General features: G+C 48.8%; 1 protein-coding gene across 1 annotated transcript in view; it reads left to right on the top strand.

Annotated features, from left to right (window-relative positions):
• ENPP6 (ectonucleotide pyrophosphatase/phosphodiesterase 6) overlaps positions 1-16,631 on the top strand; it is a 93,656-nt gene extending 77,025 nt beyond the window's left edge. The window contains exons 7-8 of the mRNA XM_079909414.1: positions 8,426-8,549; positions 13,055-16,631. Of these exons, the coding sequence (XP_079765540.1) occupies positions 8,426-8,549; positions 13,055-13,260 (330 nt within the window). The 3' untranslated portion in view covers positions 13,261-16,631. The remainder of the gene's footprint in view (positions 1-8,425; positions 8,550-13,054) is intronic.
• The last annotated feature ends 267 nt before the right edge of the window (positions 16,632-16,898 follow it).

The following is a 16,898-nucleotide window of genomic DNA, read 5'->3' on the forward strand; positions in this document are numbered from 1 at the left end:
TCATGAAGACAGTGGACAACTCACGAGGAGCCATCTCAATTCCTCCAGGAGGGGTGGACAGTCACCAGGGAAGTTGCTCCAGCCGTCAGTGCTGTCAGAGAAGGTTCAGTCTGGAAGTATCTGAACTGTCAATACAGTATCTTGGCATTAGCACATCTAGCAAGACGATGCACGTTTTCCCAATGAGTGATTAAAACACAGTGATGGGGAAACTTGGGGTATCAGTCAAGATGCTCTTGGTTATAAGTCATACACCACTTGAATAAATGGGTTAAATAATAAAGATTCATTATCCCACATAACTAGAAGTTTAGAGGTAAGAAGTTCCAGGGTGGTTCATCCGGCAACTCGATATCAAGGCCCCGAGTCAGTTCTTCTGCAGTTCTTTTGGCTTTCCCTTCAGAGCACAAGATACCTGCTGTAGCTCCAAGCATCCCATCCTTCGGTTCATCCCAAAGCAGGAAGGCAGGGATGTGGCTTCTTCTTGTACATCTCATACTTTTATTAGGGAGCAAAATATATATCCCACCTTGAATTAAGTGTCTCCTGCTTACTGTTTCTGCATTGTGGACGTTATCCCAGTTTTACTGAGTTAAGTGAGGCTCAGAGTTTTAAATGTCTTGACTAAGGTCCCAGACAAAGAATTACAACCCAGATGTAACCGTTAAGCACGAAGTCCATCCAGTTCTCCAAAGAGCCTTCAAATCTTCCACTAAAATGTTCAAGGTATTTCTGATTTCGTGGATTGGAATTATGGACTCACCCTTCTGATTCCTAGTGGGGTCTGGAGATAAGTCTCAGCTCCTTCACAAAAGTTCTAACGTTGGCATTCATTTTTTTCTTGCTTTTGTCACAAGGCAAAAAAACTCTTCCTAACCAGCCCTCTCCTTTCCTCTCACCAACATGGGAGATTTGCACATACTTGAACCAGAATTTTCTTATTTGTGAAAATGATTTTTCTAATGCAAGACTCAAGCGTCGGGTGTCAAGTGGTTGGATCCCAACGTACTTCATGCTCTCCTGACCTGCTCTCCACACCTGTACTCAGTGGGTTCTGGTACCATCAATAGCCCAATAAACCGTCAGTAGAACCCAGAGTGCCTTCTCCTTCCTGACTCCCGCCTGTTTTTTAAGCCCAACTCAAATACCATCTCTTCCATGAAATACCCAGCTCTTCCCTAATTTCCTCCATCTTGGAATCTCACAAAACCCTGAATCACTCCCCAGGTGCTGCACTTGTCTGTCTGCTTTTGAACTCTTCCTTCCTGGGGTGGAAGCTCCCTGAGGGCAGGTCTGTGGCATCTTGACCTTCGTTTTCCTCTGTGGAGCCTAGTACACGGCAGAAACTCGGTACATGTTTGTGATATATGAATTAAGAGATGAATTCATAAATATTGAGACAGTTGGTTCTTGATTACTCGTTGACAGGTTGTTTATTTTGTAGGTTAGTAAATCAATGACCAAGTAGACAGAGAGGAAAGCTGAGTCAGGCCTTTAACTTTGGCTAATTATTAGTAGCCCTAGAAGAGATTTCAACAGGTAAAAAGGTGTTGAAACCACTAATGGCAATTGTCCTAGCTTCCGTTAGCCCACAGCTGGAGCCCAAGGGCGGGCAGATACATCAGCTCTCCCCAGGCCCTACTCAGCTCCAGGGGCTAATTCCTGCGGCCTCTCCTGAACAGTGTCCACTTCATGCCACTGTGCTCAAAAAGTCAGCCAGTTGCAGCCGGAAGCTGGTGAAAGACCGTGAGACAGGGCGCTTCATCGTTGATCTTCTGGGCTCTCGTCTGAGTGGAGGGAAATGCGGCAAATTCAGGCCCAAGCTTCCAAGGGAGGCCCGAATTTGTCTCCAGAGGAAAGATTTACTTTGAAAATTGGCAAAGGATATGAAATGCCGGGCTCAATTCTAAGGCCTGGGGTTGAATGGCAGTTAGGCCCGAACCCAAAATATTTGGGGAAATCAAGACAAGCTGGAGAATGTGGCTTCTGAGTTTTAGTGGCAGCTGGAGCGGTTTCGTCCAGGCGCAAGTAATGGAGCTTCAGGAAGCTGGTGTTGGGGGCTGGAAGCTGCTTGCTTTCTGGGGGTGACTAGGGTCATTGGTATGCACTGTCGGAGAGCACACGGACGCCCTCCTCACTGTTGTCACGCTTCAGTAAACATGGTCCAGGGGGAGAAAAGAATAAAAGAAAGCCCATCGGGCTTCCCTGGTGGCGCAGTGGTTGAGAGTCCGCCTGCCGATGCAGGGGACACGGGTTCGTGCCCCGGTCCGGGAGGATCCCACACGCCGCGGAGCGGCTGGCCTGTGAGCCATGGCCGCTGAGCCTGTGCGTCCGGAGCCTGTGCTCCGCAACGGGAGAGGCCACAACAGTGAGAGGCCCGCGTACCGCAAAAAAAAAAGGAAAAAAAAAAAAAAGGAAAGCCCATCCGCTCAGTGCTCCCCTCCAACACCTCCCTCCACTCCAAGGGATTCGGCTGCCCTTGGTCCCTGCTGATTCTGCTGCCTGGCATTTTCCATTTCCAGAATCAGGCTGCGTGTGGCAGCAGGCTTGCCAGGGTCAGACCGGGGCCTGAGGCCTGAGCAATTAAATTCCGTTCTAGAAAGAGGCAGCCTTCTAAGACGGAGAAAGAGAAACTGTTGGGGGACAAGTCTTTGCAGTGGCGCATGGCAGACACACATCTGAAGGTTCATGACCACCATTCCTGGGGGGCTCCAAGGAGTCATCCCCACAGGAAGCCTCTCGGGAGGAGGGTTTAAAATGACGATGCCACAAAACCAGAGACCCGGTGCTTTGTAATAGACGCCTAGCTCGACCTTAACCCTAGCAGCAAAAGCCCAGAGCCTGGCGGACTGCGCTCCCTCCCACAAGAGTTCTAATCGAAGCCACTTCTGATGCATCACTGGGTGCCTTTTCCAGGCTGAGATGATGTGCGTTTATCGCAACGTGGAGGGCGTGGGAAGTCGCTATTATAACCCTGTCCTAGGGGAATAACGTAGATTTCATTTGTATTAGGCGCCTCACACACCTTAGACAGGTGTTCACATTTTATTTATTGATTTTAATCGGACCAGATTTCAACTTTGTTCCCCAGTGCCCTAGAGGTGGGGTGAGAGGCCTCATCAAGAGAGGAGGAGGGGGCCCTCGGGTCCCTGACCCTACTCCTCGACAGGAAGTAGTCTTTTAGTGGCTGACACGAGGGGTGATGGTCAAAATGTTTAACCAACTGTGAACCTGGCGCTGGCCAATGAGCCTCGATGGCAGGTGGGAAAAGCCGGTCGGCCGCCCAGGTTCCTCTTTGGAAAGCAGCCTGTGTGAGCGATTCCATGCTGGCCTCTGCGCCTGCCGCGGGGAGGCCCTGTGCTGTCTCTGGCAGGGAGGCCCTGCGCTGCTCTGTGGGACCCCACGAAGGGGCCTGAGGCACAGCCTCTGACCTCAGCATGGTAACCCAGCATAACGCGAAGCGTTCTCAGGAAACGACGGATACTCACTGAACACGGCACGGGACAGACGCCAGGTGAATGACTGCCAGCGGTTTCCAGGCCAGACGATGCATCCCAGTCACCTGGGGGACAATGATTAAATAGACAAGAGTTCCTGCCTTACGGACCTGCAGAATCCAAATACCCAAAGTGGGAGCCGGGCTAAGCTCAGGGCACTGTGTGCACAGCCAGGCTTGGGATCCAGCAGTGTAGACGGTGAGTTTCAAGGGGGAAGACTGGAGAGCAGGTCACCCAGATGGAGCAGGGGGACCCAGACAAGACCCCGAACGGCGCCTCTGGCCTGGGAGGGAACCCACGAAGAACGGATTACCACCTCCTTGGCTGCCCCAAGAGAAGTCACTTTGGGTGCAAGGCAAGACCGGGAGTCTGGATGTTTTCCTGGAGCTGGAAGACATTTCCTGCGCCCTCAGGAGTATTCTTCTCTGTGGCTTAGTAACCATTTTCTGATCTACGCCGAGGGGAAATCGGAAGGAGGCGGTGAGAAATATACGTGCTAATATATTCCCCAAATGCAACAGTACAAAGCAAGTAAATGACCAGACATTTTATCGAAGCAAGTGCCTTGGCCACGTGCAGACAGACAGTAATGACTACAGACTGTTCAGGCCACCCTCTGCTTCTTCCCAGCCTTCCAACCCCGCTTCCACCCCGATCCTCATTCCCAGCGCCACCCCCATTTCTGACTGTGCCACCGAGACATTGCAGCTCAGCAGCAGAAAGGAATCCAAAAATGGCAAGTCAAAGAGACAGGTCCAGGCAGTGGTTGAACCAACTTCATTAACTGGTTTGCTGATTTGGGGGTAAACAGTGAATGCTACTTTTTTTTTTTTTTTAACGCCAAGGATGAATGAGACAAAGATCTAGTCTAGAAACCACAAGTCTTATCTCCTAAGCAATCTGGCTTCCCCAGTTCAGCAGGCTTCTGGTAGCCATTTCATGGTGAGCTGGTAGTGGAGTGAGGCATTAAAATACAACGCAGGCACCAAATAAAAGAACCCGAGTCTATAAACGTAATAACAACCATTCCTCACAGTGTTCCTCCTGTGAACTCTTTCTGGGTCCTTCCTGTTGGAAATGGCGAACTAGTTTAGGGGCTCATGAAGGGGGGCGTCCCGGCACTGCTGTCCACCCCTGTACAGAGGAGAGGTCCCGGAAGGTACTGGAAGGTGCTGAACAAATGGACTTGGTGAGGATTTTAATTGAATTGACAAGAGAGTGTTCATTACAGAGCGACCAACTTGCCCCGGTTCGCCTAGGCCTGTCCTGGTTTTAAAAGAGGAAGTTTTGCATCCCTGGACCCCCTCAGTCCCCGACAAACCGGGACAGTCGGTCACCCTGTCGGACTGGCACAGCCTCGGGTAGACACCGCCTCACTCCTCCCGACAGCCTCGCGGTGCTTTCTTCTCACACTGTCCCCACGTGCGGTCACTACACAAGGTCCCCTGGCCTCGCAGGGCCTCCTCTGTGTCAGCCCTTCCGCCACTCAGAGCTCTCTGGGGGCCGCTACTGCGGAGCCGCAGGGCTGCCTGCGCTCCGCTAGAGCCTTCTGGTGGCCTCCTCACTCTCTCTCTCTCTCATACACACAGCCACACACACACACACACAGACTCACGCTCATACACACAGACACACAGAGACTCACGCTCACACACACAGAGACGCTCACACAGACTCATGCTCACACACACGCTCACACAGACTCACGCTCACACACTCACGCTCACACACAGACCCCTCTACCCTTGCTCTCCTGCAGGGTTTGGGCACCTCCCGGGATGTCACTAGGCAGTGCTGTGTGGCAGCCCCTGGGCCTGGTAGGGTCTGGAGGGGTGAGGCTCAGCCAGTAGCTTGAGGACCCCCTGCCTGGGGACTGAGGTCTGGGGCGCTTCACCCGCAGGGCTGCCCCTGTGTGGTATGTGTCACACGGCTGCACAGGCCTGCGCTGGGATGCTATTGGGGGGATACAGAGCCCAGTGAAATGGTGAAAGCCACCGGGAGAGGACGAGGAAGGAAATCATCCCTGCACCTTCTTGAGGTTAATTACATAATGTCATTAGGTTATGTCATGTAATCCGTTCAATCACTTCGCTTCTCACATAACCAGCCAGTTTACTATTACTTTTTAAAATCAGTAAGAATAGTTGTTTCACTGGAGCAACCTGTCATGTTAATAAGAACTGGTGGATTGACCTGTGATCAGACCGATCCCCAGTTACCTTCAGGGCTGAGATTTTTTGTTGCTGTATGTTTGTAGTTGTGGAATTAAGCTGGAATTTTAAAATCAGGCAATCAGTCCTCATCTCTCTTCCACCTGTCCCTTGGTCATGGGACACATATGTCCCATGGGGTTCATGATTAGTGACATCACCAGTGATATGTTCTACCTAGTTCTTCAGGAATCACTGAAGACTGGGGCGGGGGGAGCAGCGTGTGATATTAGCGAACGAAACTAAATTGGGATGTGTTGTGAGCTCACCACAGACAAAGAACAAGAAACAGTATAAGTCAGAAATGCAGTACGTTAATAAATATATTCCCATTGAAAACTACAAGCTACAGCTGGAGAAGGCGGGATAGGGGATGATTGCAATTGAGGAAACAGAGAGTCAATGAAACAGTGTGATTTGGAAAGCGGTAATGCCAGGGAGTGATTTCTGGGGTGAGACTGGATGGGTGTGCAATGCGATGTGACAGCTAAGTAAGCAAAGGAGGGTTCGACCCTGCCGCACAGGACCCGAGCGCCTCGCCCCGCAGCCAGTGGCATCTGCCGACCGTCCCCAGCCATTTATCGAGCACCTACTGTGTTTCGGGCTTAGCGCACAGCCGGGTTATCCTCCAGAGTCTCTGCGAGGCAGGTAGTATCACATCCAGCAAGGAAGCTGAAGCTTGGAGAAGTTACGCAGCTTGCCCAGGATCACAGAGCTGGAAGGTGGCAAACTGCAATTCAACCCACGTCCTATTCCAAAATCTCATCTCCATACTCTGTAACTGGCCACGACTCAGTGAGTGAAGAGGCAAGGGGCAGGGACAGCCCACTGTCCTGTGCTGGCAGGAGCCCTGCAGCGACCTCTGGCTATGGGGTCCTGGAAGGCACATGAAGACCAGGAGACTGTCGACCTGGGTTCCAATCCCAGCCCTGCCTCTCAACAGCTGTGTGACTTTAAGAGTGTCACTTAACCTCTCTGTGCCAAGGTAGGAAAAATAATACCATCCACAGTGGGAGGTGGTGATGATTAAGCGCACGTTGGGGGAGGCTCTTGGTGAACCAAACAGCACACAAAATACACGTGTTGTTATGAGTCTTGTGAGCCAACCTGTAAATCCCTGGTCCTTGAGCTCTTCTGCTTCCAGGAGGTGGTCAGTTCTACCTCCTGCATTTGGAAAACTTGTCATATTAAACCCTGTGCTGAGCAAGATGATTAGAATATCGGAAATGAAGGCTTAGTCCGCCAAGAAGGGCTCGGGTTGTGTCCAACTGGCTGCAGCCTCCTTAGGATTTGCAAAACCTTCTTTAAGCTTGTTGTCTCTCGAGTAAGCAGCTGCAGTCTAAGAAAATTTAGTTTTGCAGGAAAGAAGGGTGACAGGGCAGTGACAGTTCTGGAAGCCATCCTCAGTGAAGAATGGTCGAAGAAAGTGAAGATACCAAGGCCTGGAGCAGAGGAACACGGGTGCTATCTTCAAATGTTGACTAAATGGGGAGGAGGGGACTAATACATTTCGAGTCACCCCCCGGGGTGGAGCTGGAAGAAAGGAGGACGGGTGGTTCCTGCAGTGGGCGCCCCTGGGATTGTGGGAAGCCGGCTGCCTCGGGGCTTCCATGCTGTACTAAAGAAACAAAGTGATTCGATTAGACGCTGTGTTTTCCAGCAATAATTCTTCCATAGCAATTGGGTGTCCTACCATTCGATTCAATTCTGACATCACCCCAAGTTAGAGCAGACACACACTTCAAGGGGTTCCGTCCCACAAGACTGCCTGCACATGTGAATTCTGACCGCAAGTCCTGGGTCCTCAGGATGCCCACTCTTGTGTCCGACTTGGCTACAAATTTGAGGTTCTCACAACCCCCCTTCAGGTTCGATAATTCACTGGGATGAATCACAGCACTCAGAAAGGTGCTATACTTATGATTACAATCTTATTACAAAGGATGCTACTCAGGGACAGGCAAATGGAAGAGACGCACAGGGCAAAGTATGTGGGTGAGTGGTGCAGAGAACCCAGGCCCTCTTTGGGTGCATCACCCTCCCATCACGACAATGTGTTCATTAATCCAGAAGCTCCCTGGACTACACTGTCCCTGGGGTTTTATCTGGGGTTTCACTGCGATGGCATGGGTCATTAAATCATGGCCACATAGCTGAGCTCAATCTTAGAGGTCAGAGGATGTGGCTGAAAGTTCTAACCCTCTCATCCTGTGGTTGGTTCCTCAGGTGACCAGGTGATCCCGAGGCTATGTAGCTCCCTACCCCAGGGAGTCATCTCATTAGCATAAACTCAGGTATCAGAGCAAGGGGCTCATTTCAAATAACAAAACACGCCCATCACTCAGGAAATTCCAAGGGTCTAGGCATTCTGGGCCAGGGAACCTGGGACAAAGGCCAACTATATTTTTTATTATACCACAGGTAGACTTTCACGTCCCTTCTGTCTCTGACATGCTATACTTAGTGACTCTAAAACTGCTTACGAGGTTCAGTCCAGCCCGACATAAGAAGATACCTTCAGAACTAGAGCTCTTTGGCAATTTAATGGGCGGTCTCCAAAGGTCTGAGCTCCCTGGAGTAGGAAGTGATCCAGCTGAGGTTGGATGACCCTGACTGAGACCGCTGAGCAGGAAGTCCACTGGGTGGCAGTTTGGACCGGATGCTCACTCGTCCGGATGTCTGGACATGGGGCGATGTAAATGTCGTGCTTGATTGCAGAATCGAGAGACGCTTCCATTCTGGATGAACAGCACTGACAAGAGGCAAGGCTGGCAGCGCGGATGGCACGGATACGACAACGAGCTCAGGGACATGCGGGGCATCTTCCTGGCCTTCGGACCCGGTAGGAAGACACAACCGAATTCTCTTAGTCATTCCTTCCTCAGGAAGCGCCAGCCAGCAGGGGCTGATGGCACTAGTAGAGCTGGAGTGATCTCTTTATGGACCCTCTTTATGAGCAAAGCTGAGCAAACCCAGCCGGTCTCCATGAAGTGTCTTCAGCTGGCTGGCTTTCAAATGCTTCTTGGTTTTGGGAAACGTGGCCAAATACTTTTCCTTGTAAGTTTTAAATCTCGAGCGCAGTGAAAAAAATGTTCCACATGTTTATGATTCATTTTTTTACTTAATTCATCAAAATGTTCTCTCACAGCCATCTGATGTCCAGGAAAGCTTATCAGGCACCAGGTTGCTGACAGCTGCGCGTCCTGGAGTTGACGCGATCGCTTCACAGGGTCTGACTCTTCCACAGTTCCTCCCTGGCTAGAGCACCCACCCCTGTGCAGGTCATTCGGTTTAGGGCCCACCAGAAGCTAGGATGTGCTCAAGGGCAGGCGAGGAAGTGATTCTGTGGCTGACTTTGAGAATAAGCCAGAATGACTCGGGATGTCTTGGATGAAAGCAAATTTACTGTGCCTTCCTTGACCTACGTTCCCAGGGCAGGAAGAGAGGGGAGATGGAGAGAGCCTCTTTGGTTATTTGCTTTAATAAACACAGCACTGTAAATTCACATTTTAGAAAAGTTTATCAAACACTCTAAAGATCATACTACCACCTGAATACCCCCTTAAAAAAACAGAGTAAAAATCAGTCAACAGCCATCAACAATCAGTGGACTGGCTCATGAGCTGCTAACTTTCCTCCTGCTGTCCACACTCCTTATTAAACACAGTAAGCTTACCCCAAGTTCCTTTTTCTGCATGTTGATCAAAATGTTTCAGCCCATGAAAGTCCATGCTTTCCTTTCAAATTATAGGTTAGAGATCACGCCTGGAAGCCCTGCCCTTCTCCTTGATGTAACAGGACAGAGAAATGTGTCAGCCCCCTTCATTCCATCCGCCTCAGGTCACTCTACCTACCACAAGATAGCTGCTGAGAACTGCAAGGTGTCAGCTTCTGCACCCTCCTTGGGCGCCTCTGGGAGCCTGAGCTTAGGGAACATGTCGGTCCAAATCATTGCCCACGTGTCATCCAGGTTCCCGTGTCCTTAAGTAAGCATCAGCACCAGTGGCAGCAAACATTTATAGAGCACAACTGGGGTCATGACACTGGCCTAAGAGAGAGTTCAGAGGACGCCCCAGCATGACGCCATCACCTGATAACAGTTAACAGGCCCTCCCTGTTATCCAAGCCCCAGGCTAGAGCTGCGCAGCTCAAAAGCCTCACTTATTCAGGATGGAGCCTTGAGGATGTGGAGGTGACAGCTGCTAGATCAGGTTAGAGACGTTCCAGGGCCATGGCCTTCATGTGGGGGAACATTAGCCAGCAGGGCTTTCATTCAAAGACATCGCCTCCTCTTTCCCCAGAAGAGAGGGATCAGATCATGAATGCGAAACAGTTGTCAGTTGGAGTGTTTACGAGTAAGAGTCTCGGGCAGATTTTAAAGCAGAAGCACGTCTAGCGTCAAACCGAAAACTTTAAACAAAGTACCCAAAGCTGCAACAGCTTAAATTCAGTGGGGAGATTTTGTCCATTAGCAAAGGCCTCCCTCATACGTTCCTTTAAAACTAAAAGCCTGAGTCTTTTACAGACAGAAAGACGACCCCTGATGAAACTGGACTGGGCTAATTGCAAAAATGTTTCCAGGCAGACACAGCCTTGAGAGCCTCCCACAAACCATCACGTTTCTGGCTCTAATTCTCATGAAAGATTGAACAGCTTTACGCACTGACTGTTTACTCAGAAGAAAATTTAAGAGCGAGGCCTTTAATAGCTATCTAGCTGCACTTTGAGATAAAGGTACATCCCTCCTGATTAATTGTAGGTACTTCTCGCTCATGGAAGGACGCTGAGCATCGCTGCGGCTGCCCCGATACAGCTTTAGAAGTCATCTGGTCCAGCTAAGAGAAAGGGAAATAATTCTGGAAGATAGCCTCTCTCTGCTTAATCCCAGTTTCTAATTTGAACAACCTAATCTTGCCGTGGAGAACACATTCGAGATAAGACAGCAGGAGTGTGACTCAGTGAGCTGCCAGCGAGCTAGCAAGCCTCACTTGGAAAGCAGCCCAAGGTGTTCAGGCACAGCGGGAGCCTCCAGAACCTTCTCTCTTTAGGAGAAACAGTTTAAATATCCAAAAAATGTAAACCCATGGAAATAACTTGGATTCCCATTCCAGGTTCACACACCATCTTGAGCTAGCAGGGCTTGTCTGGCCTCTCCCAATTGGATCAGGTATTGTTTTGCTGTTCAGGAATTTTCTAGAAGCTCTCATTCCAGTCTGGATCATCTCTGCACTGGGCTCAAAATCCCAGCCCTGTAGACCGGGAAGCTGTGAACCAGATGGAGTGGGAAAGAAACCCCAATCCTCCTTCCTGCTTACATGTACCGGATTTGATTTTGTACTTTCAACATAAAAAGATGATCTTTTCTAACATTTATTTTTTGTCAGTAGAGCTTGATCTCAAATTTTCTTGCCAAATGTTAAAGAAGGAGATGTCTGAAAGGCTGGGGACGGCTGTCTTGGATATGCTATTGTCTGCCACCCTCCCACGTGACAGGACATGGCCACCAGGTGACGTGGCAGGATGATCTCACATCCAGGTCCACGGCAAGTCAGAGGGAGGGGAGTCGCTCCCACGTCCCTGGGACAGCCTTGCCACTGATTTCTCAGCTGTAGCTGATTCTCCTCTGGGGCAGCGTTACCACCACCCTCTCTAACTGTAGTGTTTTCCTTGATATTGGAAAGGTTGGCATCCAGGGCAGCCTCTACGTTCTCCTTGCCAGGAAGTTCTGGATTTTTTAAAGTGAGTGTTTACCCTGAGGTGATGCTGACTCTTACCCTCCCTGCCCTAAAAGTAAAGTGAACCCTTCAAATAATCTATAGGGTGAATATTCTCAATCCATACTTTCCCTTGCTGGGCATTTATTCTATTACTAAAAACAGCTCCCATTTATTGAGCACATACAGCGTGGCTGGAAGTAGGATTTAGGCGCCATCTCCATGCCTGTCCCCTGAGGTTACCCAGCTAGTAAGTGGCCACAGGCTGGTTGTAGAGCCTGTGAACCTCTTTATACTGAATTCAACTTTAATTCTTCAAAATAAGCAAAACCCGTCACTTGGGAAGTTGCCCTGGGTCTAACATACGCTGTGGCAGAGTTTTCAGTGTATAGCTTCCTTCTGTATTTATAATTGCAGGGTTAATACAAGAGTAGAATTTGGTGTGGACACTTCTGGGCTATGTTGCTGTTTGTTTGCTCTTTAAATCAAGTATATGTGATCATTTTAGCAGAGCAATTATAAAGATTATTTTCTAAGATAGAAAACTTGGCTTTACAGCCCCCAAACTACCTGTTTAAAAAAATTTTTTTTTAGAGGGACTAAAATCACACGCATGGGTCTTTATTGATGGATAAAACTCCTTCCTGAATTCAGCTTCTTAAGTTTTGGGTACTTTGTTGGAAGCTCTGGTTGGGAGCTTATGAATATTACTGAAGTCTCATACTCACTCTTTAAACAAACACTTTTCATTCTGCATCTTTTCTGCCTCCTGTGGAGAAAGAGAGGGTCCACTTTGGACTGAAGTTCCTCCTTCAGCACCCTTACTTGCTATGCTGTGAATAGCCAGCCAGGCCTTCGGGGGCCCGTGTCCCCGTGGAGTCTGGCACAGCCTTGGGTAGAGGCACAGCCCTCTCCCTCATGAGCTCCCTTGAGCCTCCACTCAGGTCTCTAACTCCACTACCAGTTTCGTTATTTTCCCCACAGCTAAGTTACTTTATCTGCCAGTGAAAGGCTCCCAAGGAATGTGCAGCTGATCTTCCAGACATATTTAGGAGACCGTTGCTATTGCTTGTGAATTAGGCACACTGAGGAAACTGTATAATTTCAGGTTCCATCCAGTCCTGGAACCTCCATGTGGCAGGAAAATGGGACACATTCTTGAACTGGGGAGCACCCAGGCTAACCAGTCCCTGCCAGATAGGTGGCCTGGAAGAAGAGTACGCAGCTGGAGTGGGTTTGGGGAGCCCGGCAGGACAGTCAAACTTCTGTGACCACAGCGGCTCCGCAGGGCTTGCAGAAACGAGCAGCTTCAGATGGCCCTTGGGTCCCCAAGGAAAGCTCTGTTGTCACAAGGGAAGCAGAGTTATGCACAGAGAGAGTTTGCTGTCTGATCTGTCTTTTCAAAGAAACATCTCCACGAGCCATAGAAAGCAACCTCCTATCATAAGCTAGAACCTTCCAGATCTCCTTCCAGGTCCACAATCCCCTGGCCAGGCCCTGCGGACGAGGCGGATTTTCCAGTCCCAAGCTGCCTGGATGCTGAATGCAACTCCTCCACATCGTGACTCCATGCCTGTCTCTGCCCTGCCCAGGAGTGACCGTGACAACTTGTTTGCTTGCCTTTCCCTTTCAGATTTCAAATCCAACTTCAGAGCCGCTCCCATCAGATCCGTGGATGTCTACAACGTCATGTGCAACGTGGCAGGCGTCGCCCCCCTGCCCAACAACGGGTCCTGGTCCCGGGTGACATGCATGCTGAAGGACCCGGCCAGCTCGGCCCTGGCTGCGCGGCCGGGCGCCTGCACGTTGGCCTTGGCGCTGCTGGCGCTGCTGTCCTGAACTGCTAGCGCGGTGTGTGCCGTGCCCCACGGGGGAGGCCTGGCCGTCTCCTGTTTCACTAATAGCTTCGTCAGTTCAGTCAAGGCCATACAATTGTAAATGTATTAGTCTTGGATGGTTCTATACATAAAAGTCCCTATTTCTTAAAAAAACAAAAACAAAACCACTTTGCTTTTTCTGGAGGTAAGGAAACTCCTAGCTTTTCATTTGTTCAACTATAGGTTATTTTCTCCTTGCGTTCCAGGTACTCAGATGAACTAAGCAGGGCCTCCCCCTGTAGCGACCAGACCTTGGGCGGGTATTCCATGGAATCCCGGCCCCTCTCTGGCCTGCTCTGCACAAAGCAGGCCCTTGTCTGTGCCCTGCCTAAACCCGGGAGCCACCCTCAGGGTCTACGGCCACCATCCCATACTGCTCCTTCCGTCTGGGACAAAGGAGGCCCATGTGAAGCAGTAGCTGCTATTTCTAACTCAGCTCGTGGGGTTTCTTCACCTTATACAAAGTCCCAGAAAGGGCATATCTGAGCTTGGCTCACCCAGCAATAAAAATCAATGGGAACTGCAGAATTCATGGAACAAATTGAAAGACATGCGTTCCTTCCCAAAGTCCGAGTGCACGAAAGTTTCTCCCTGCCTGAAGGAGCAGAAGAGTTTCCAATAGATACGGGCTTCTGTGAGCCTCCTTGTAGCGTATCGTGGTGTGAACATGCACACGGCAGGCGCTGGATTGCCTGTGGGAAGGCTCACTCAGAGGCTGCCTCTCTTTGGAAACCTGTACAGAGTGTAGACACTAGCGACCCCTGACATCATCACGGGCGGGGAAAGGGGTGTCTGGCTGATGATGGTGTGGACATACTTAAAGAAATCTCACGTCATTGCTTGAAATGGTGATGCAATTAAGCGTAAGTTTGATGCACCAGTGTCCTGGAGCACTGCTTATTCAACAACCACAGCAAAGTGGACCCCTGAGTGACCCAGAATTCCAAGGAAAATGGTGGGGCACGGGGAATGGCAGCCACATGATGGAGTCAAATCCCAGTCACTAACCACTTAGCCACTGGATTAGGAAACAGTCTGGTCAAAGCGCCACCTCAGAGACCTTAAGAAACCCCGAAGAAGAGGCACTGAGCCTGAGATGAAATGTTTTTAGTTTAGTCTTCTAAGTTTGCTGTAGGAGCTCTTGTTGCAAAACAAGGGATAACTGCATTTCTATATGATCAGAGTCATATACATATATCATCGCATTAAAAATGAGTTTGCACTAAACGAGGCACATCTGCAAATGAGGCTTTTTGTCAGGAAAGGGCAAAAGATCAGGTCTCGTCAGGACGATGAAGCCCTCATGTGTTGTTTACCTTGAAAAATGAAAATGTATGCTCCCCCTGATTCAACAAGGTTGGGAACCATTCCTGGGCCTTGAATCACGAGAGCAAAGGATCACTGCTTAAAAATATCAAATTTACCTTCACAGAAGATTTCTAAGGATTTATGTAATGGGTTTTAAAGTGCCAGCAGACCATCGAATCAACTGGGAGGCAAATCAGCCTTTGTGCCCTGGCCGGAAGCCAATTAGTGCTTTCGGAACATTGGCGCTGGTTGTTGCAATAGGCATCTATTGTTCACAGGTTTCTTTCTCCTTAAAGGACTGGGTTCTAATGAGTCCAGTGCAGCCCACTGTGCTCCCTTGTGAAGGAAGGAGACCTAAAAGAAACCCAGTGATCCCACAGGGGTACAAACAGACACACAGCCTCGGATTTGTCCTTCCTGCCCTGTTCTACCAATTTTTCCCCTCCCTCGTCCTTCACATCTTCAAGTTCCATAATAAAATTTCAGATATTCGTCTGACAAAGTATAGTTGCTCAATAAGTAATCTTGAATAGATAAATGAGAATAAGGTACTTTTGGAATCATGACTATTGGTAAATAATAAAGAAAATTCAGACACTGAATGGAGAAAAAACCTTTTTACCTAAAGCAATGCATATATTTTAGTGGCTTAATTATATGGCTAGAATTTTTTCTTTTGATGTTTTTTTAAAGGTATGTTATTTTCCCAAGGAAAATTCTACTTCCTCTAAACGCATTTTGTCCCATCGGAACAATACCCGCTAGGACGATACACGCACCTTGTCTCCTGGATTATTTTCCCACTTCATCGCTAATTCCAGGAGGAAGGTAATTGGACTGACCTGCAAATGCTGAAGACAGATGAAAGGAATGATCTTTAAATGAAGGATAAGATGAATGGCTACTTTCCCTGCCCACAGGCCTAATGGCCAGAACCCAATTCACTTAACTTCTGAAGACTTAAACATGAATAAGAGCAGGCCCAGGGAATTCTTTCTAGCGTCAAGAGCCCAGACTCGGGCTCAAGTCCCAACTCTCTTTACTTTTAAAGGGCTCTTGGAAATCCACAGCAGGTCTGAATTCAGCCACAGACAGCAGTTTGCAAACTTGCTGGGACTGCAAGCGTCATCTGGCCCTCTTCCAGAGACGCAGGTTCAGAGGATCTGGCGTGGACACGACACTTCTAAGTCACGTGACTCTAAGGTCTGGGTTTGCTCTCAGGAGAGACGGGTTCTGATTTTGACCTTGGTAGACCTGAGCCTCCTGACAGCAACTTCGTAATCTGCCAGTTATTTTCAGGAGCCATCAGGCTGGCATTGGCTGCTGGTCCCAGCTGGGTCAGATTTCCACCCTTCTTAAGCCAAAGCGGGTCTGTAAGCCCCAGTGACGGAGAGGCTTCTCCACACCCAAGTCCCTGTGAGTGTAAGATCCCCAACGGTGCTACCAGACAAACTCACTGTTCAAGACACACAGCTCTTTTATGAATTTTCTGTGAAAGTGTTTTACGTTTCTGTAAATATCAAGAGATTTCCAAATGTGATAGTGTGTTTAATCTTTGTAAGCAATCTGTGATAGACCAAAGTCAGCTCTTGAAAACTACTTACTAGGAGGACGGGAGACGGTAGCCTTGACAGCCTGGTTATAAAACGTGGGAAACTTGGTCTCAGGTCTCTGCTATGGAAGTTATACTTATGTGTTGCTTTGAAATCATAAAATAGCACCTAGTGCGGTGCCTCAAATGTTTCATGAATGTCCCATAAATATGTGTTGAATGAGAAAAAGAATGAATATCACTTGCTTACACAGCAGATATTCTCTCTCTTTGTCTGCAGTTCCTCCAATTAAACAAACCTTTCCGTTTTGGGTTGTTATTTTTTCTTATCACCCAACTGACAATATAATTATGCTTCATTTCATGGACTAAGCATATTCCATCTCAAGCTTATAAACTTGACAGATGGATGGAAGGAAGGAAGGAAGGAGATTAGATTTTAAATATACTAAGCATATTTACTTTTTAAAAATAAAACAGTTTTATCGAGATTCAGTTCACATGCAATCCTTCCCTTTACAGTATCAATTTAACGGCATCAGTATAGTCACAGAATTGTGCAACCATCACCATAATCAACTTTAGAACATTTTTATCACCCCAAAAAGAGACTCCAGACCCACGCGCATGTTAGCGCTCACTCCCCCTTCCCCCCACCCTGCTCCCAGGCAACCTCTAAGCTGCACTCTCTCTCTACAGATTTGCCTATTTGGAATATTTCATGAAAATGCAGTAGCCAT

The sequence above is a fragment of the Stenella coeruleoalba genome (assembly GCF_951394435.1).
Source record: "Stenella coeruleoalba genome assembly, chromosome: 21".
Classification (NCBI taxonomy): domain Eukaryota; kingdom Metazoa; phylum Chordata; class Mammalia; order Artiodactyla; family Delphinidae; genus Stenella; species Stenella coeruleoalba.